This window comes from Rhinolophus hipposideros (assembly GCF_964194185.1).
Source record: "Rhinolophus hipposideros genome assembly, chromosome: 4".
Taxonomy (NCBI): Eukaryota; Metazoa; Chordata; class Mammalia; order Chiroptera; family Rhinolophidae; genus Rhinolophus; species Rhinolophus hipposideros.
Window position 1 is genome coordinate 51,961,732 of NC_138050.1, and position 22,777 is coordinate 51,984,508.

Genomic DNA, 22,777 nt, shown 5'->3' on the forward strand with positions numbered 1-22,777 from the left:
TACAAAATGTTTAGTTTTAAAAACAAAGCCCATAATTCAAAATTTAAAGTGTTTGTAGACATTTTATCAATTTGTTGACCACAAAAACAAACTTGTAACAGAGAATGTGTATGCCAAAAGTAGCACACGTGGGTTACCTAATTTTAGATAACCCGAGGTAATGCAAAGTAGCTTAATAATAGTTTTATTATTAAGATGTCTTTCCTTAAATATAAACCTATCGTTATACTTAACTCAAAACATACATGTTTAGTATTTTTCCTTGGTTGTAATTTCTTTGTGGAAGGCCCATGCTGTAGCTTCAACATTAAGCTTTGTAATTTCCACAGAATAAATTACTACAGTAAGTTATTCCACTGATTATTAATGTGGTCAAAAGGAGTGTTACAAATTCCTCATGATGTATGATAAGAAAATTGAAAACCCAATGAGATAATTAAACATTCATGACTGTACTGATATATCAGTAAAATATGGAGAGAATAAAATAAAGTGAGCATTGTATTATATATACTGTATAAGAGCTGAAAAACTGATAATGGTGGGCCAATTGTACATTTTACATTTTTGTTAAATGGTAATGATCTAACTCTTTGCTTAGACATGTGGGTCACAATATAATGTAATACTTTGTGTATTACAAAGTGTAATGTAACACTTTGACCTATATTCACCTATCAAGTCCTACCTTCTGTTGTGATACAATCAGTGGAACAATGCTTAATACTGGAAATCACTAGTATTGAACCACAGGCGTGGAATAAAATGGGTTTTCTTTTTGCTGTAAGGAAACTGAGCAGTCTGAGCCGACCAGAGAATCTCCTTTTACTGTAACAGACATTTTGAAAAATGTTGAATTATATAAGACAATTACTATTCCTGGCATTTCTTTCAGATCACAGAAAACTTCATAGCCAAAGTCTTTGTATTTGTTCTCTGTGTTTCAGCCCTAAGGTGAGAATACCTCATGAGCATCTGAGCTCAGTTTTGCCCACTCTTTTCTTTCCTATGTATAAGTCACCCCTGGTTCTAGGTTACTTACTAGGGGTATGGCTCATGACAAAGAAGAAAACAGTCTCGCTTGGTCTACCTTTAGTCATGTGGTGAAAGAAAAACTCTTAAGACAAAAAGCCCTGGGCGCCGTGCTTCTTTGCCAGCTGCCAGAAAGTAAAATGAGAGCACCTGGAAACTGCCCTGAAGCCTCGGCTATGATGTACATGAAAGTGGATCCAGTACCACAGTTGTGACTGGGACCGTTCTGAAAATGTGCCGGAGGCCGGTCATGATCTCCTGGGGAAAGTAATCAACTCGCACGGAGTTGAAGTTTCTCTTTCATTTATAATTAGGAAATGAGGATGTGAAAAATAGAAAATTATGCTTATGTGCTGGATTAATGATGTTAGCAAATGAGGGAGCATCATGACGATGGGTTGGTAGGAGAGCTTGTGCGGGCATGGGAGAGGAAGTGCTGGCCTCGGGGTCAGACCGGTGGCTAAGGATCAGCTCAGTCACTTTGTTCTGAAGCTCAGTGTCTGCAGGACAAGGCTGGATGAATAAGTAATCGTGGCCTCACAGCATTGCTTTAGAGCGTAAATGACATGATAGGCTTGAACATCATTAAGAATACTGCCCATATCTACTTGGTAGAGGTTAATTTCCCCTCACCAATATTCAAAAGTAATTCAGCTTTTTGGAAGGTATGGAGTGACAGTACTCTTTACTCTTTGAGATTATTATTTAATTTTGCAGCAACCTAGGACAGAGCTGGAAGCTACATGAATTTTGTGCCCAAAAGTACAATTTTGTGAAATCCATCAAACAGGGCTCCATTGTTCTGGAGTCCAGGATGTGGCAGCATGGTGAGCTCAAGCAGGCCTGGGGTGGGGAGCTCTGCGTGTGGCCGGAAGGAAAGGAAGCGTCCTGATGGGGGGTAATTTCTTGGGTTTTCCTTCTTCTACCAGACACCTGCCTAGTGTGTCTTTCCCCAACAGGAAATGGAACTCTAATTAATCACTGATCAATACTGTGCTTCTATGGCATAGGTCAGAAGTTTAACATAATTAGATTGGTCTTTTCATCCCTTAGTATAAATACACACATGATAAATGCTTTCACAACCCTTTGATTTAATAAAATCAGATTTACTGAGCATAGGCTCCTATGTCTTAACTAGCAGTCTTTTCTTTTTTAGGTAAAAATAAAAGTTTTCTTCCCAAGAAAACATAGATACGTTACCACAAAGATATTCTCCAAACCTGCTTGTAAACTTATGTTTCACAAATTAAAGCGTATTTTTCATATAATTGAAGCTGAGCTGTTTCTTAAATGAAAACAATAACAGGTTCCAGATTTCCACTGCAGTTGATCTAAATCAATGCCACTGTCTAATCAGCTACCACTTTAGATTCAAAATCCTTAGCTTTCTGAGGGCCCCTTCCGAACTGAATTTGATAAGCAATAGAGGTGATACTGTAGATAATTTTTCCTTGAAATTACACACCGTCATCTACTTGGAATGATATTAAGTCACTAAATCTGCCTTTTTGAGGAATAAAGGTCATTGCCCGTATGCACATGAATTCAGGAGCACAGCCCCTCTCTACTCTGAGCTGAGATGAAAGTCGATGAGTGCTTTAAACAACGTTCGACCCCTCTTTTGTGGGGAGTCAGCCTGACCTGCCAACTGAAAGGATATTGACTTAATTCTCTTAGTTCCTCCTGTACAGCCTCCTGGTATGAAGGAGTTTTCCCTGAGAAGAAACAGTTTTGAAAAGGCCCTGCAAGTCTGTAACAAAACCCATCCTTACAACCTCCCCAGCATGGGGTTTCCTTTGTGAGAAACCCAGGAGGCTCTCGGGCTCCAGATCATGTAGGGCAGCTGGAGACAGGAAGGTGCCACCGCAGGAAGAGAAAAAAAGATACTCCAGACAAAGGAAGAGAAAAAGTGGTGAGTTGTAGCGTGAGGAGGTACGACAAGGCATCTCAAAATCAGTGTTGGCTATTGGCTGTGGGAATATTTGAAAGAAAAACAGGAAAATAATAAATTGGCTCTAAAACTTGAATCAGATAACACCGAGGTCAGGAATGGGATCTAGAAATCACTGCTTTTATTTATCTCCCCCAAACATTGACAGGGGCTTTAAGAGTAAATAATGCATCCTTCAGCTTCCAGCTATATTCTACCAAATACGTACATCAAGAAGGCCCTTTGACAGCTGCAATCAACCAGGTGCTTTGTGTTTCAGAAGTTTCCTCCATGAAGGCTTGTATAGAACTTCCCATATCTGCCAGAAGGAACTGCGACTGGGACTGTCAAGGGCCAGGCTTTGTCCCCAGAGGTAGAAACCCACTCCACAGGGATTTGTATCAGTGGCTAAGGTGCCTTTGACAAACGTCCTACCCAGTCTAGACATTGGGCAGTGTGGGGAGGTTTCATATCCCATCACCTGTACCCAGGATTCCCGTCCTGAAAAGTTCACATATAGCACAGCATTTTCATGTTTTTCAGTGCACTTCCTATTTCTTGATGCATTCGTACTGCACAGGAGTAGATTTAAAAAAAAAAAACGTTTTTCACAGAAACTAACTCATAGATACAGAGAACAATTGATAGGTGTTAGATGGGAGGGAGGTCGAAGGGCAGGTTTAAAAAGGTAAAGGGATTAAGAAGTACAAATTGCCAGTTATAAAAATAGTCACAAGACTGTAAAGTACAGCATAGGGAATATAGTCTTAAAGTTTTTTTAAGAAATGCTTTAGAAATTTGTTTCCTTTTCGGCTACACTAGGGGGTTGACAAGAGTACATGTTAGCATAGAAATCATCTTTAGAGAGCACTACTTAAGACTATATCAAATCTATAAATGTCATTATTGGACAGTCCTGTTTTTGGATAAGGAGTTCCTCCTCATTTTATTTCTCCTTTCATTTATCATATCTGGGTAACCACGAACTAAGTTTGGTTGAGATTTTGTTTATAAGCAATTTACTTACCCACATTGCGTTTCTGGAGATTAAAGCAGCTATTATTATTATTTTACACTGCAGTTTTAAAATAAAATAATTCCGTTTAGAAAACTACCTTTTCACGTATTTTTAACAAACATGAGGCACCCTTTGATAGCTCATAGAAGAATGAGATAGGTCTGCCACAGCATCCCAGCCACTCGCGTGTGAATTAAGTAGGTCCATCACAGATCTGCACACGTAGTAGTGACCCCAGGAATGTGTGCATGCCTTCATGCACCTAAAGGGAAAGTTCTCCATAACCTGGAAAGCCATCATTCACCATTTTGTCAAAGCCAGCTACTAAATTCTCCACCCTATTCTCAAGACGGAGTTACCAAGTCACTCTTTAAATGTGTAAAATATTCACACTCATTTCCATTCTCCTGTCAATGAAAACAAGGCACTTTGTTGAAATGATAACATTCTAATTACATTTCTCCCTTTTTGCATTGATTGCATCTAATTGACTCTGACATGTATTTGGTGTTTTTGTTTACACACACCCTCTCACTGCTGATATCTAGCATCATCTTTATTTTACAGATGAGGAAACCCTAGCCTGGGGTGATTCATGACTGGTGCATGGCCAGACAGCAAATAAATAAGTAGCAGTAGTAGGATTTGAATGTCCTAGAGTTCAAATTTGACACTATGTCCATGACATAATTAAAAGAGAAGTGAAGAAAATGTGCTGTGACATCTTGGCAAGTTTGAACAGTGTTTTGGGGGATAATGATTGCATAAGCCCCAAGTAAATTGTAATCACAGTCCTTAGTTGGGAGTGGATAGTGGCCACAGCAGCAGTTCTGGGAGCAGTGTTGTTCACTGCTACCAGAAAGTTCCAACGTTCCCCAAAGGGGTTCTGTTAGGAAATTAATAAACACTCAGACAGAGGGTTACCTTGGAGGAGACTATTCTGTTGTCTGGGTACCTCTGTGGAATGTAGGCCTCAGCACCTGGGGGCGGCTCCTTGTGTCCCACGTAGATGGTCCGACTGTCCACCCAATTCTCTTCTCCAGCACACTGTGGAAAACAGAGTGGTGTTAATCCAAGAGCCTGAGACTCTGGGTGTGAAAGTTCTTCCCTGAAGTGTTGGCTTTAACACATGTCCTTATTAACAGAAACCTGTGCTGGCAGACTTACAGTGGAGTCATGGGGAAGAGCTGGGCCCCACCTTCCAAGGTCAGAGTCTCCCTGACCTTACTCAACCTTCATGGGTTAAATTCTTCAGATCCCTGACCAATTCTTCAAGGAAACAGTCTGAGCGGGCTGTATGTACTCCCAGTGAGAGCTGAGGGGTAGCCTTGAAAAGCTAATTTTCAGTGGAAACAACACAGGGTGGGTTCATATAAAAAACAGTATGCAGTAGCAAAACCTTAAGACTCCCAAAAGAGAAAAGACAATGATGGTTACGAATTTGTGGAAAGGTCTTTAATGAAAGAAGAAAGCAAAACCTTGAGTTCAGAATAGAAAGACTATTCAACCATTTCAGGTATCTTCATCAATAAGGCTTTCCTAGAAAGAGAGAAGACATCTTTGTTCTACTCAGAGTACTGTACACATGAGACATTAAGTAAATATCTTCTGACTAGAAGAATCTTTTAAAAACACTCAACCAGACCGTATGCTATCAGCACTGAAGTGTCCAAGACACTTTAGTTACTGATGAGAAATTAAAATTCAGCCTCATATAGCAGCCCCAGCACGGGGTCCTGGGCCCCCTCTCAGACTGGCAGCCCTGGCATGTAATCCTAGGTCCCCCTCAGACTAGTAGCCCAGCACAGGATCCTGGGCACCACATCTCAATTCTTCTAAAAGAACACTGAAGACATCAGTTTGTCTGGGGTATAATAAACAGTGCTGAAAAGGAGATGAAAACCTTATTTGAAGAGAAAGTCAGTGTGATGGAACAGGAACAATGGGAATCAGAGTCAAAGATCTGGCTTAGTTGTCGCTGAGACAGTCACGTGCCTCAGAAAAGTTGGCATTTCTGAACTTTAACTTCATCATCCATGAGGGAAGTGGACAACACTTAACTCAGAGTTATTGAGAATGAACTGAGGCAACAAAACACATGGCACTGCTCCCAGCCTGGCACAGTTTCCTTCTTCCATCATCACTGTGTCCACACCTTTGTAGCCTCAGGGAACCCTCATATTTTGAAGCCAAATAGGGTAACAAACAATCCAGCATTTCTATTGTTTTAAGTTATTTTAAGTCTTACATTGCCTTTTATTTTCGATTTGTTGCTTATACTATGACCTCCTAGGCTCATCTATCACCTTCTTTGGGGATAAGAAGACTTTTCATGTGTGTCCCGACCCCACATCCTGGGCCCAGCACATTATCGACAGTAGCTGCATTTTTGCATATTTCCTTAGTAAGTTGCACCTACATAAAATTTTGTTAGGGCCTAGCTTTGCGAGACAGTCCACGTAAACTAAAGGATAAAGAGCAGATCAGTGTTTGTAACTCTACCCATGCTTCAGAGATGCCCAGCTGGGACACAGGAAATGGCACAATATCCCTGGGACAGAGCGGATATGACCATTGTCTGCCTCACTCTACATGAGCCAATGCTTCTTTCTTGGCACGAACTTGGCACAACAGGCTCCTCCAAGGAGCCTGTTGCTCTGTGGTAATAAGGTGACCAGCTCGGGTCACCAGCAAGCTTGAGCCATCCCTCCTCGGCTGTCTCACTTCCCCACGGCCCTGCCCTGCTGCCTTCCCATTTTGGATGAGGCCACCAGTGAGGGATGTTGACTTAAAAAAACCTGCGTAAGAGCTTCATAAATAAACCTCTGGAGACGAAAGTTAAGAAAATAGAGAAAGTCCTTGACTTCCGTTTGTTGCTCAGAACATAGCCAAACATGTGCTTCTCATTCCTGTGGATTCAGGAAGTTACATTGAAAAAGAACATATAATAAATGAACCAGAAAAGGCATAAAAATATAAATTTTAATACAAAAATAGAAAATGTTTCTCCTAAACTTCAAAGATAGCAGTTGGCTTTTAGCCCCAGTACAGACTCTGGAAGCTCAAAACTTCCTACCGGCCATGCCATGCCCATTCCTGGGAGCTGGGGCTTCATGGGCACATCTGACCCAAGACAGAAAGGAGCCCTGTCTCTGTGGAGGTAAAATCAGAATGAATTTTATTAAGTCCAGTTTATATTTTTGATATTGTCTAATAGATTCTTATTGTTTTTAAAGTAATTACTTAACACCTGAAATACAACTCAACAGTACAGTGTCATTTTAGTAATATAAGTCAGAACACTATTTCTGCCTGTGGGACAAGATCAGAAAATAAACTGAACACCGACATGCAATGGGACTTGCCTAAAGTATCACAACAAAAAATTCATTTGGGAATGAACCATGTACTCACTAAAGGAAAGCTAAACCCTGTGTAAGAAAGCTGCCTTCATATTATTCGTTGAGGATAAAAATAGAAGCAATAACCCAGAGGCTCCTTGCTTCTAGGTATTAACTTGTTACCACTCAATGAACTGAAATGTGAGGAAAGCCACGTTTCCACCTGACTTTGCTCACTGCTTAGTCGGCGTAACAGAGCCCAAGGAGTGCGAGAGGAATTATACTTTCTGCGGTCCTAAAGTTACCAGATGATCTTTCACATGGCACTGACAGGCAGGAAATGTCTTTGGCTTTAGATTAAGACCAAGGTGAGTGCTGTGTGTTGTTCTCTGCATGAATGTTCAGTTCTAACTATTACATTGTTTTGTACACTTGAAACTAAAAAAAAAAAAAATTATATGCAAATAAATAAATAAATAAACAAATAAAAAGGCTAAAATTAAATATTCAAAAGGTATAGAAAATGCAACAAAAAGAACACTACTGGAGGGTGCCTGGAATAACCACCAAGGTTATAATTGTGCCTACACAGTTGTGCATGTGTCCTGCTGCTGCTGACTGGCTCTGCGACTATGGACAAGTGACCCAACATTTCTATTTCAATTTCATCAATAGTAACGTGAAGGGATTAGTCTTGATAAACTTTATGATTCTTCCAGAGCTAAGATTCTAGTTCTCTGTACGCTTAGCAACGAAAACAAACTCATGAGACCCTATTATCCAATTTCTTAGTCTAGCCAATCTTGAACCAAATATCAACGAGACTACCTGCTCTCAACCTATGGTGCAAACAAAACGGAAGTTATGCCACACGTAGCTCTAAGAACGAAGATGTGGGTCATCATGAAATCTCCCAAGGGCAGGGAGTTGGAGATACCAGCCTCTCTTTCTAGGTATTTGTCTTAGATAGTATGGGTGATACTGCCCAACGAGCCCAGTGTGACTTCCACTGTCCGATGGCCAGAGATGTTCATCAATAGCACAAGGCTGAAAACAGGCTCTCACTGGTCTTTCTCAGCTAGAAGACTTCCTAATGGCTCACTACAACACAGTTGTCCAGACTTCACCAAGAAGGCACCTGACATGCCCCCTGGAAGGCTGGCATCAAATTCTAATCTAAAGCACAAGTCTAGGCTGTGGGAATGAGGCTGAGCACTCAACTGCTTCTAAGATTCAAATTTACCTATCAACACACCCTGAGCTATTCCCAGAGGGGGTGGTGGAGGGGTTCCCACTGGGATTGACCAAACACACCCTTGGCTCATGAGGAATTCAAGAATACTGGAGCTGCTACTGCCTGGCAAATTCCCAAACCACCAGACTGAACATATTCAGAGTAGGGGAGGCAAGAACCCAAGGAGTCTTTCTTCCTATTATTTTTATGTCACATACAGGAACAAGGGGGGGGCGGACACCAAAAGAAAGGAAGAAAGAAAAAAAAGAACACCCCAAAACAACAACAATGGGTAACTGGGAAAAACTGTACCATCAATGAGACTGGCAGAGAGAGTGGTCTAGATGAGCACCATGTTCTAGGAAGAATGTGAGTCTGAGAGAAGAACCACAAATAAAGAAGCCTCTTCAAGCAGTGAGTGAAACCAAGGATGGAAAGCGGACCCCATATGTGTGCTTGGAGGCTCAGCTCTTATAATCTCTGATGTGTCCATGAATAGATAAGAATTGCTAACAATGCTGTCACCTTGAAGTGATGAAGCAAATTATTATATGGATATGTACACAAACGTAAGAGGACTCAGTAGTTTTGTCCTGATAAGCTAGAAATAAAAACTTCCACTTCTGTTCTGTAGTGTAGAAAATACTACAAACAAATATGCATATGATCATTTTGCTAACATATACAGTATATTTATGGCCAATCTGAAAAGATACATAGGTAGATGGTGTAGTTTATTTTGGCAAATTTCATGTTACTAATGAATTCTTAAAATCCTACTCATTGTGTAAATGGATTCTTTTACACAGAAATGGTGTATTAAATCCAGAACACATGTAGATGTTACATTTGTTAATAGCTTGTTAACACAACAAACACTCCTTCCTCCACTTCTGATCTTGATGAAGCAATCAACCCTGAAATGATTAAAATTACTGAAGGATCTAACATCCAGTCAGTTCAGATTACTAAAATGAAAATTCAGAAAAACAGCACGTAGATGCTCAACATCATTAGTTGGTGGTGAAATGCAAATCAAAACCACCAGGGGACACACTTCATACTCATCAGGATGGCTATAATAAAATATAATAAAAAAGATGGACAATATCATGTGTTGAGGAGGATGTGGAGAAATTGGAACTCTTATATATTGCTGAAATACAAAATCATGCAGTTGGTTTGAAAAACGACTTGGCATTTTCCTCAAAACGTTAAGCACAGAGTAACCATATGACCCAGCAATTCTCCTCCTAGGAGTATACTCCCCCAAATGAAAACATATTTCCACATAAAAACATGTACATGAATGTTCATAGAAGTCTTATTCATAATAGCCAAAAGAGGGGAATAACCCAAATGTCTAGCAGCTGAAGAATAGCTAGATAAGGTGTGGCATTTCCATATTATGGAGTATTAATCAGCCATAAAAAGGACACATGCTACAATATGCGTGAACCTTGCAAATGTATGCAAGTGAAAGAAACCAGACAGAAAAGGCCATATGTTTTATAACTCCATTCTTGTGAAATGTCTAGTTTAGGTGAATCCATAGAGACAGTGTTTGCCAAGGGCTGGACAAGTGACTGCTAATGGTTTCTTTCTGGGTTGCTAAACATGCTCTGGTTTGGAGGGTGGTGATGGTTGCACAACCCTGTGAATACATTCCAATTGAGACCAATGAATCATATACTTTAAGAGGGTGAACACTATAGCATGTGAGTTATAAAATTAAATAAAAATAAAGTAAAAAATATTTTAATAAAATGTTAAAAATATTTTCAATAAAATATTGAAAAATATAAAATATTTTCAATAAAAATATTATAAATATTTTTGCTTAAACAAATGGCATATGTGGTTCGCATGCATGTGAGGTAATTATTTCTCATTCTAGAAACATAATGGGTAATGTTACACCAAAAGATCATATAACTCACTTATATGACTATTATTAGATAATTCCTCTCATTTTCAGCTTGCCTTTGGTTCAGTTACTTCAGCATTGTTTGTTTTTGTTTTTTTTTCTTAGAGGGAGACGTTATTCTTAGGTGTCCAAACTGCTTCCTGCTTTTAGTCTTCTGTGTAAATTCTAGAAACTCAGGCATAAAGCTCTTCCTAAAATCTTTTAGAAAGTGAAATATCCATCAGGAGACATGACCAGATATAATCTCATATAAAAGACCTCTTGTCCATAGTGAATAGTTATTTTTCTTATCTATTAATCCATGAGCAAATGAAAAATTACCTCGATGAAAAATGAGGATGTGTTATTGACTAAATCAGTGACTTTTTAGTCTAACTCTGAAAACTGTAGACTTTGATGGGGTCCTCTTAATATTTCTTGCCTAGTAGAACTGGATGAAAGCACAGTTTGCAGGGACTTTGGAAGCTACCAAGCTGGACCATCTCATTTCCTAGAATGACTGAGCATGTAGAGACTTTGTCTTGCCAAAGCTCAGCCCTGTTACTTAGAGGCGCAAGCATGTTGGTAAAAGGTCTTCTCAAGCTTCTGGGTGAGCGCTCCACCCACTTCACCACCTGCTCACTGCCCACAGAAACATACATTTTTGCTAAAGGTGTATGTATGGGGGTAGGATGCTAAATATGTCCATCTGTTTAATTTCCATAATACAAACAAAAGATGGAGTGCCAAAAAACTGGGGGACAGAAAAATGAACCACAGTGAGCCTTACAGGCAAAAGGTCTGTGACGTGGACTCCATCGTGTCATCCTGCCTTCTTGGCCAGGAGAGCCTCCTGGAAGAATTCCATGCCTGGAGCTGGGCAGGGCTGGGGTGAAGCTAGTGCAGAAGAATGAGGCGGCTGGAGAACCACGTGAAGAACAGAATAATGTGGCTCCCACCACACGAAGGGCCAAGGAGGAGGACGTTACCCTTCTACCTCCCCTCCGCTAACTAGTGTGTGCTCAGGAAACATGGCACCTCATGGGATGCCCACGGCAGCCACCTTTCTAGAACAAGGGAGGATAGCTGCAATTCCATAAAACAGGAGCTGTGGAGAAAATGTCAGTATAACTCCTGCTGACACAGCTACCCGTATAGCCTTCATGGCTACTTCCCTTCATCTTTTTTTTCTAAAGATATTTTGACATTTGGGTTGATCCATTGCTGCCTGAAAACAGTCTTCCTGACAGGTAGGGTGCATGTGTTGGTGGCTGAGGAAACATTTGGAGTACAAGGGAAGCATTAACTGTGAGGGAACACTCTCTAACATTCCCCATGCCCCCCTCTGCTCAAGTGACACTCAGGCTCTGAAGATCTATGGCGTAATGCTCCAGTGTGTGCCAAAGTGTTCAGTTAAATATTAATTCCCGCTCTCCCAAACCTCTGAGACTGGGACTCGGACTGCTCACCCTCCAAGTCACTTGACTGATTTTCTCTCTTTAAATAGACTTGGTATAACCTTCCTCTTGACAGAGAGTAATACCAAACCAAGAACCACCATCAGGGAGGCCTGAGTCATAAAAGGAAAATGTCATCAACAGTTAACTGGCAAAGTGGCTTAAATAGGGTCCAGTGTCAATCAGCTATTTTAAAAAATGAGTGACGATGCTAGTCCAGGCCACCACGTGACCTTACCCACAACTAATAATAAAGTACTAACAGGAGCGAAGCAGTAATTCTGGGAGGACAGGCAAAGCTGAGGGCACTAAAGACTTGGCTGTAAGTAAGTGCTTAATCCTGGTGGATAAATGGAAGGATCTACACTCTGTTCTGTCTTTAATGTAAATCATCCTTTCGTCCAGCGTATCCACACTGTACACACTACCAATCCATTAGTCATTTAGTAGCTGTTTTGGTTCTCAGATCAACTGTTGTGGTATTACAGTGCTTGTAGTCAAGTAACTCTTACTTTACTTAATAATGGCCCCAAAGGGCAAGAACAGTGATGCTGGCAATTTAAGAGAAGCCATAAAATGCTTCCTTTAAGTGAAAAGGTACATGTGAAGGAAGAAACACAGCATATACAATGTTAAGTACCACCCATGGTTCTAGGCATCCGCTGGGGGGAGGGGCTTCTTGGAGCAGATCCTCCTTGGATAAGGGGGGACTACTGTATTTGACTGTCTGGCTGGTCCCATGTGAGAAGTGAGGGTAAACTACAGGTGGTCAGTGATTAATCCTGACCTTTCTGGTCTGGTGGAGGGTGTGGGTGAGAGCTCCACTGTTGGCTCCGGTCTGGCAGGTGTCAGCAGTTTTGTTTTGTTTTTTATATTAGTTTCAGGTGCACAAGACAAAGTAATACTTAGACGTTTATCATTTATATCCCTCTCACAGTGTGAACCCCCCACCCCCATCCACTATCCTTCCAGGTGTCAGCAGTTTTTAAAAGGAAAGGTAAATCCGAAAACCAGACTGGAGTGAAATTAGCTTTCATAAAAGTTCTGTTAAAAACAGATCACATTAGGATTGTTGTGCTCTGTTTCTTGTAGGAGGCACTGCGACTGCCTGGAAGCCAGGGACCCTCAGCATATCGTGGATAGGCTCTGATCTCTCCAGGAGTCGGGAGGGAGTCCCAGGCTCTCTGCAGAGAGCAGGAGGAAGAAATGACCAGCAGACACTGCCTTTGAGAGTCTGCTTTTCCCCGTGCTCCTATTGTCTAACTTGCAGTGGGGAATATTAGTTATATCATCCCAAGAGATATTATTAACACTCTTGACAAATCTTAAGGTTTCAAGGCTATTTGCATCCTGCTCTGAGCCAGACAAAAAGCAGATCATGTATCCAAATTATAAATGCAGAGTTATTTCAGCTACTTAATTTTAAATCTACAAACTGTCAAAATTACATAAAACTGCCTACCCATTTCTCTCAAAAGTAGTGTCCTAAACCAGACAGAAATCTCAACAAACTATTTCTATCCTGTTTGCTTTGACACACATACAGGTAAGAAAAGATCACTGTCAGGGCACAGAGACTGGACTTCAGAGAAAAAAGTACCTGAAAGGTGCCAAGCCAGCAAGTCTTCACATTTGCAGGAGTTCAGAGTGATGAGGGAAATACTGTAAAAGCTACAGGGCAGAAGAGGGCACTTCTCTCCTCAGGGATGGAGAGAAGGGTGAAATTAGGAAAGAAATGGAGTGATCTAGAAAGACTGGACTGGTCTAGCACAGACGGGGGCACATGAGCTGAATCGGAGAATCCTGTAACCATCTTGGCCCCGTTCACCCAAGCACTGGCCCTAAGGCTCCCCTACTCACCTTTCAGCCCCTCTTCCACCCACTCTGTGAAATCTCCCTTTCTCTCCAGAGCAGTAAGTCACCATGCAGTGCTTCCCTAGGGGAGCATGCATAGGGAGGAGGTGTTTAGAACCTCCACATGGCCATAAAAGGGGGGCACAGCACTCTACCCCCAACATGTGTCATCTACAGAAGTTGCCTTCACTGTGCAAATACATCTAACATCAGCAGTTGCGACCCAGAGAGCTCTGCAGATGTGAAAGATAAACTTACTCCTACTGTGGAGTGAATGCAGATTAAAATGTAGAAGACAGACTCATTAGCCCAAATGCTGTCTACCTCTTCCAGGGCCCTCTCTAGGATCCCATCACCCAGAAGTTCTGCAGGGAGCTAACTCCACAAAGCGTCAGTTTCCCAGTACCTCAAAGGGCTCTAATCTGGGGGTTGGGGGAGTGGAAGGAAGCCCCTACCTCATTAGAACCCAAGAGGTGATGAGAAACTGTGCCTGACACCCTCCCAGCAGGTTAGGGGGTGGGGGTGGGGAGGGGATATGGCCCTGCAGGCCTTCACCTCCATGTTCCTGGGAATCGCAGATTTCTGCCCAGACACAGGGAAGCTATGAGTTAAGCCTTTGCCTATGTGATCCCCAAGGATATGTGAAAGCTCCCTGGTGTTCCATGGGTAGAGCTGGTCCCAACAAACATACTCTAAAATAATATTGCTAATAAGGGATTTGTAGCTGGGATATATAAGAGACTGTCACAACTCCATAATAAAAAGACAAATAATGAGAATTTAAATAGCTATCCACCAAAGTTCTACAGAGGGCCAATGGCACATGGAAAGATGTTCCACATCAACAGCCATCAGAGAAATGCTAACCAAACCTGGCTGAGCGGAGAAGCCAAACACAAAGGGCCAGATACTGTTTGATAATGGGCACATCCACAGACACAGAAAGTGAATTTTTGGTTGCCGGGGGCCGGGTCGGGGAGGGACTACTAATGGGTACTGCGTTTCTTTTGGGGGCGACGAAGATGTTTTAAAATTAGATCATGGTGATGGTCTCATAAGGTGGTAAATATACTAAGAACCATTGGATTGTACTCTTTAAACAAGAGGACTATGTGAAAAATAAATTATACCTCAGTAAAGTGGCACCACAGCTCTCTCTTTGCCCATCCGTTAGGTCCAAGGATTTCGCATCATTTGTTTCTGAGGCCTTACAGCCCCCACCTCAGCCCGGGTCAGGGCAGCAGCACCTCCCTTCACTGAAGCTGCTTTTACCTTCCTGCTTCTCTCACCACAGCAAGGCATGGCTTTTATCAGAATGCAGGATTCTCTCCATGTTAGGAAAACCTTATAGCATTTTTAAGGTTCGGTTTTTAACATACAGCATTTCTTAATGGATGAAACTGAGTTCAAAGCTTTTCCAAAGGAGTACGCCCAACAGTGGAGAAATTTGAAATTTTTACACCCAAAGTGCCATGGGATAAATACAGCTGAGAGCAAACATTAATAACATCCTCACCTCACTGTGGGTGTAAGCCAAGGGAAATAACTCACTTCTATTGATAGACAGTGTCTATCAATTGTTTTAGATGCAATGGCTGTGCTCTCCCCCCTGAACTGCAAAGCCAAATAGTCAAAAGAAGAAAGAGGGATTTCACAGGTGTCTCTCCCCTTTCTCTGCCTCTCCAGGAAGGACAAGATTCTTCAGAATCTAGAATTCAATCAGAAAATGGCTAAGTTATCAAAAGGAAACAAGTCTCAGCAGTCATGGCTTCACCAACTTTGCCATCAACCTTATCAGGATTTGGGGGATGGCTGCGTGAGCATTAAAGTTTAAAAGCACACAAGGACAAAAGAGATTTTTTAAAATATGCCTAAAAATCCATTTTAGCCAGTGTTAGTCACCTAATGGAAGTTTTGCATTTCAGCTGAAACAGACAAAACCTATTAGCTGAATAACATTGTGGGACTGGACCCGGAACATAAGCATGTAATCTAGCCTCGAATTACTGGATCAATTTTTATAGAGGTGGTTCCTCCCAACGACCATTTTTCACATTTACAGAGATCCAATGACAAAGCAGTTCCTTGTTCTGGTGTCTGTTTATAGCTTTAAACGGCAACATTTCTTGTTCGATGGGTGAGAAGACAATGTAGGGCTTAGGTGTTTCTAAAAATAGGCCTTTTTCTGGCTCCCTTTTCACAAACAGCTCCAGCATTCTTGTGATGAAGACAATGGTGAGGCTGGCCCCTTTTGTCCTCCCAGCCGCAACCCACACAGGTTTGTCTGAACCAGGGTTTTTTTATTATACCTGAGTGAGGCTTATAGCAGCCTCACTCAGGTGTAATAATATAATACAAAGGGAAATCTATGTGTTGATAAGATCAAAGTTCTCTGCCATGAATCATCAGCCTTTCCGGTGTCCAGTAAACAAGGTCTGGACTTCAAGGCTTCGAGGCCTCCCAGGGAGAAGCCGAAAGCCAGGGTGTGCCCTCCCTTCTGTCCTCACTGGACCTGAGCCCCTGGCATCTGCTGGAGCACAGGAAGAAAACCTCACTGCACTCTAATCACTCTCACCACAGTCAATGGTTAACAAGTGGTTTTTTTTCTTCCCAGACAAATCTGGGGTATTTCCAAGGCTCTCGGTGGCATTTTTCTGCCATGAACATATTTTTAACACACAATCGTTTGGAACACACAAGTACAAAGTGATGGTCCACTTCACTTGGAAACAGTGACTATCTGGAAAACATGAAACACCAGCTGATCTAAACTGTAATTTTGGGTCCAGAACCAAAATAGAAATATAAATTCTCACCACACATGACCTTTAGCTGATTCTGGACTTGCCTCGTTCATGGGAGTAGAAAGAGACTCAGAGCTTCATAGAAGAGTTCACGGCCAGGGGGCGTGTGGAGATTAGAGGAAGGGGAACCTAGGACTCAAGAAACTGTAGAGCCCAGGAGCTGCTTGGATGGGGAAGAAACACTGAAAACTGACCCCCCAGTTCTTGTGAAATGCAACAGGAGCAAAAACACCACCAATGTCATCCAACTCAATCTATGTTTTTTGAAAAAAATAAGTTTCCAGATGAGGCAGCATATGAAGAAGCTGTCATCTTTAGTGCAACTTTAATGTGAAAATCACAAGGCAGTGATCAAATGGAGAGGCTTTTCCATCCTGGGTTTCCCACTGTGGCTCTGAGCGAATCCCTTACAGTGCGCTTTATCACTGCATTTGCAGACATGGAGACACCACGGCCTTTGCCACCGGTTATCAGGAGGGCTCAGAAGCCTCACCACAGAGAAGGCAGCTTTCTGTTAAACTCTGTAGGTAAATCACCTTTCACCAGCTACCCTGCTTGTTCTACCAAGGCTCGGCTCACCTAGAACACCAGGGACTAGGGTGGGATTCATTGTGTGCTGGCTCAGTCTGGGCTGCGTCATGGGTGGGGAGAATGAAGAGAGGAATGGGGTAGTACCCCTACGTAGGAGGGGCAGCACTGAGACTAGCTCAGGAGACCGACGGACCTGTGTAGGGGGCATGTTCCCAAGTCAGGGAACCAGGGCCTGTTAACAAGAATCAATAACTGAAATCCAAGCTGACGTTAAAAAGTGGGGGTGAGGGGGAGAAGATGGGCCAAAGTGGGTGACCAGGTGGTAAAACAAAAGATTCTAGGAGGGGAGATGAGGTTTACAAACATTGGGAGGCCTCCAGGAAGAACCATACACTGAGGTATTGGAACTGGAGGCCAGCTCCCCTGCCCCAGGGGTCAGAGAGAACGCAGCTGGGCCCCAGCCACAGAGGAAAGGCCAGCATGGAGTGCCCAACTCCAGCCCCAATACCAAGGCCACAGGCCACTGCTGTCCAAGCCTGTTGGTTCCACCCCCAAAGAGAAAGGGACATAGAATCATGAATCATGATGAAATAATTAATATTTTTCCACAAGCCATGTGGAAAAATATGGCCCGTAGGGCATCACTGGAACCCTGTGTCCCCAAGAGCTTCAGAAGGGGCCACGGAGGTCGGGGTCTCAGCAGTCCCATGCTGGTGGTCCGCAGCAGTGTGCTGGCACGGGGTGCATCAACACTGGGGCTGTTTGCGAAGAAGGAAAAGGCACGGGGACAGAGACCAGGCTCCGAGGAGGACAGCGGAGTGGGGTGGGCAAACTATTGGGGCTTCTTCCACTTCCTACACCTCCCTCCACCACTTGCTAAGCTGCACCTAAAGCTATTCCCTCCTCTCCACGTACCCACCCGCCTAGTAACATCCCATTCACTATGACAGAACTATATCCTGGGGTGTCTCCAGATATTAAAATTGCAATGCAAGTTCAGTAGCTTCTCAATAGTGAAACGTGAATAAAGATACTAGAACACTGACAATCCAAATAAATTAGCACAGGGGTCAGCAGAAAACATTGCTTTTAGGACGGTGGATTTACATCAATCAGCAGGAGAGATGCTCAAATAACCAAGTATCCAAGCCCTCAATTCTTCATAAGGCGCTATAAAAACTGTCACCCAGGAGGTCGATGTGAAAACCATGTGATTTCTGTATTTACTTCCCACTACTGATTCTCTCTTTCCAGAGATGAATTAGCCAGAAACTAGGCAAACTTAGCCAATTCACAAACAAGAATATGTTGGTATACATGTAGGCTTTTAACAGCTGAAATTATATACCTTCAGCTGCCTTGTAGGCATATTTTCTAAATATTGAATATATATCTAATGAAGGCAACTGCAGGACTGAGTCAGGAATTACGGCACACTGTTTAGTGAAAATACTGACAAATTGGATAACAACATACACAGAACAGCTTCAGCAATCGTGGTTCAGCTGGCTGGCTACAGTCTGGAAATAGGCTGCCTGAAATCTGGCATGAATCTCTGAAATCAAAGCTAAGGCTCCATTTGGGGAAGACAACTGCATTGGAGCCTGAGGCTAAGGTCAACCCCTCATCACCCAAACCCCACAGAGGTCTGTGCCTTGGGACTAGGAAGGTGACCAGCCAAAGGTCACCAGCAAGCACTTGGACCACAGGCTGTGCTGATGGTGGCAGAAAACAGAAGTGAGAGCAGAGGGAACTACTGGAGGAAGCTCTCCATGTGACCCACCTCTTTTGCCTGAATGCGGCTACCACCGCAGTGCTGTCATGGGCCATCCAGGGCCAAAAGCCAGAGTGAAGGGAAGGACAAGGGATGAGGCAGAAAGGGACAGTCCCAAAAAGCAAAGCTGGGCCTGGAAGGCCTGAGACTCAGAACACAGTGCTGAGGGGACAGGGCTTCCTGAAGCCACTTAAGTCGCCCAGAGAGCAGTGAGCTGAAATGTCATGGCAAAATTACAGTGACTATCTGCCAGAGTTAATGTTCATTTTGTTAACATAATAAAATAGTCCATGAAACATTTCCAGGCCTCAAAGTTCATAGATTTCTAATAGATATTAACAAAATACAAGCTCACTGTCCTAAAGAACGTACTCTGGTCACTCCCACCCCCCCAAGTCAAGTGCTCCCTATGGCCTGCGGAGGGAGACCAGAAGGGTCAGTGAACAGGAATAGGAATAGTGAATAGGAAGCTGAAGGCTTGTAGGGATGGTCAGCAACTGTCCCAGTACCTCCGCAGGAGGTAAGAATTAGCACGCCACCTCACAGACAGGTATCAGGTGATCATAACAACAGTAAACACCGCACAGAGAAAGGAAGCCGAGTTCATTCTCCCCACTGTTACTCAGTGATGCTCTAATCTTTCTGGTCATCCTGGGAAGGCAGCTGTCCGGCGTTCAGGCAGCAAAAGATGAAAACAGGTAAAGCATAGTCAGAATGGCTCCTGGGTCTCAGCTCTGACAGAACTCATAGGCGGAGACAGAGATGTGATGCTCACCATGGCGCCATCCTAGAGACAGCAGCTGGGGCCTGCACTGTCTTCCTGCAAGGCCATGGGGGCAAATGAGGACCACCCGTTCCCGGTCAGCAGGTCCAGAGGGACAGCAGCAGCAGGAGGAGTCGTTATGGAAGCCAGGGTTTCGGGAGATGGTGGAGCAACATCCTCACAACTGGCTCCCACAGCCCGTTTCCTCAGCGAGTCATCCTTCTACCAAGAGCAGAGCTCTTTGGGATGAGGATGACGAAGCGCAACCTACAGTCTGGAGGGCCCATGAGCAGGCCTCCCTCCTGTGGGCCCCAGGACGACTGTTTCGTGGCTGGCCCCACTCCTGGACACTGACCCTTAGGAACAATGGGGTTAGGATACAGGGGCACATGTATCTGCTGCCTCTCTGTTGGGAGAAGCTACCCTGGGCCTGGGAGCCATGCGTCTCATGTAGGCCTCCAGCCCACATGACAACAATGAGTAAAAATGTATAAAAATGGTGATAAATGGGTGGCCACACAAAGATCCCTCCACACCCCCATACCCCAGGCTCTATTCCTTGGTGCTACAGGGGCAAGTCCTGTGAGGAGGGGCCATGAGAAGCTGTGTACTGCGGAGCTGGCCTGACATGAGGTTAGAGTAAAACGCATCTCTCCCCTGACTAAGGCCAACTCTGACTCGCCACCACAGGTCTGGGGCCGCACCGCTGCCAAGTACCTCAAAGAGGCATGGTTAGCCCTGGGTGTCCCGCCAGAGTCAGCAAGTGGCTGGATTTCAAAGCATATGAACACAGGAAACAAAAAGCATGGTTAATACACTGTGTTCCTAGAACCTTCAGCGTACTCAAAATCACTGAATAAAACTTTGTGTTTACCTGTGAAGAGAAGCTAGGTTTTGGGTTCAGATAACTATAAATGTCTGGTAATTTTCATTATCTGAACTATCCCACACACTGCAGGATGTCAAACATCCCTGCCCTGCCTGCTCATTGCCAACAACACTACCAACCACTGTGACAACCAAAATGCCCCTCAAATACCTAAAACTCCCTAGGCACGGAGGTCTGGACTTCTTTGAGAACCGCGATGGCGGTTAGCACCTGGTTCTCCCTCCCCAAATCATAAACGAATATAATTAAGAAGAAAAGCACATGTGCACTCACTGATTGGCATTTCTGCTGTGTGCTCCCTCCTTCTGGACTCTTCAGTGACCATGGGAAAATAGTAATGGAGGACAGGGAGAGGCCAGCGATGAGTTTCAGTCCCAGGAGCTAGGACACTCTCAATGTGAGTTGCATAGCGCTTGCTTTCCTAGCTGCCTGTTTTCCCACTTCATAGACCTCCTACCAAAAGGCTGAGGGAGCCAAGACCCACAATGCTGCTTGGAGAGTGCCCACTTCACCCTGGGCACCCCGCAAAAACACCCCTCAAAAGGCAACATCCTACAGTCTCCTGATGGGGACTGGCTCCTCAGAGAGCTGTTCACTCAAGAAAGTAGACAGTGACACTTACTTCTGGAGAAAATAAGATCAACAAGAGTGAAATTTAATGCTCTGGTCTGAAGTGAAAACGGCCTAGACATTTGTATGTGAATTCACATTTGTTTATAACTATTGAAACATACTTATTAGGAAATGTTTTAACTAAAATAGCAAATATAACCTCAAGATTAGAATCAATCCCAAGGCAGAGAGTTTGCTGTCATTGTTTCTAATGAATATTAGAATGTGTTGAATCTGGATATGCTACCATCCCGGGAACTTAGAAGTAGGAGTAACATTGCTGGCCAAAAGAAACCAAGACAGGTGACTCAGAGAGACTGGCGCCCTTGGGCCTGAGTGGCAGGCCGTTTTAAATCTGTACCTGTTGGTACAGACTAATGGCACAGCAGAACAGGAGCAGATGTAGAGGTGTTTGTCACGAAACCCTTCATAGCCCAGAGACCTGCTGTGACTTACGAAGATTGCAGGACTAGCTGGCAAAGACAGGGCTAGCACCCAGGTCTCTACACAATTTTTAAAGTGATTTTCATGATACAGTTTCTTCATTTAATCTATAATTCCCCTGATGGAGGTGGCTGGCTGCATCTCCTACTTTCTGGCACCTCCCTTACAATGATAAGAATGGTTTCTTTTCACAATATACATCATAGATTTAAAAGTATACAAGACTTTCTGAAATAATTTTCTGGCTATGTGCTGAATGCTTTCTGAAGTTATAGGAAATAGAATGGAACCAACTGAAAAATGCTTTCATTTTTCTCTCTTAAGAAGCTACCAAAGCGGGGACTCGACAGGGATTGGTGACTGTCATCTCTGTTCTGGTAAAGATTGGGAATTGTGCAATTTGTCATACTCTCCAATTAAGATCCCACCCTTCCACTCTGCCCTGGGAGGCTATGCCTGGAATGTGAGCCCAGTCAGAATGCCACAGCAACAATACTGAAGTGGAAAAACACAGGGCAGGAACTGAGTAAGAGTGGTGAGGATGTGGGCAAACATACTGTGGAAATCTCCTACGAGTTAGGCCTTCAATCCAATCTCAGCAAGAGGAGAAATCAAAGGAAAGCAAGCTTCAAAGGAAAGTGAGAGGGGAGGAGCTGTGTATGGCTCTGGGCAAGTCATGTGTACGTCCTGGACAGAGTCACTGATCAGCTTCCTTCTAGTTTGCACATTCTATTATACCGTGTTTGTAAACATATACTTTGCCTCTGATATTTTGAGTTTTGTGATCCTGAATCAAATTATTCTATAGGCTGTGTCATTTGATCATAAAATGGGTGTGAAGTCCACTGCGTTACAGTGATGAAAGTTTCCAGAAATGGACCCAGAAGTTAAGCCAGACTAACCACTCCTGGATACTCTTCTTGTGTTACACAACCCAAAAGATCCCATCTGTGGCTTTCTCTTATCTCCAGGTAACAAAATTACTGAACAACATGATGGAAGATTTGAACTACTGTGAGAGACTGAAGAAACACGTGCTCAGTTTTGCTGAACCGAGTGCAGCGCAGTTGTACGGCTCTCTCTATCATGTAGTTGACTCTGATGGAGACTTGGCAGTTTCTAGCATTCCAACTGATAATGGCCTTTCGAGTCATAACTGTAATCTCAGAAACGGCCTTTCAGCTT

The 22,777-nt window shown here is 43.3% G+C and overlaps 1 protein-coding gene across 6 annotated transcripts in view; it reads right to left on the reverse strand.

Annotated features, from left to right (window-relative positions):
- The window catches only part of ATP11A (ATPase phospholipid transporting 11A), a 132,160-nt gene that overhangs the window by 59,791 nt on the left and 49,592 nt on the right, over positions 1-22,777 (reverse strand). For all 6 annotated transcript variants that reach the window (XM_081045690.1, XM_081045693.1, XM_081045689.1 and 3 more), the window contains exon 2: positions 4,908-5,030. In XM_081045690.1, the coding sequence (XP_080901816.1) occupies positions 4,908-5,030 (123 nt within the window). The remainder of the gene's footprint in view (positions 1-4,907; positions 5,031-22,777) is intronic.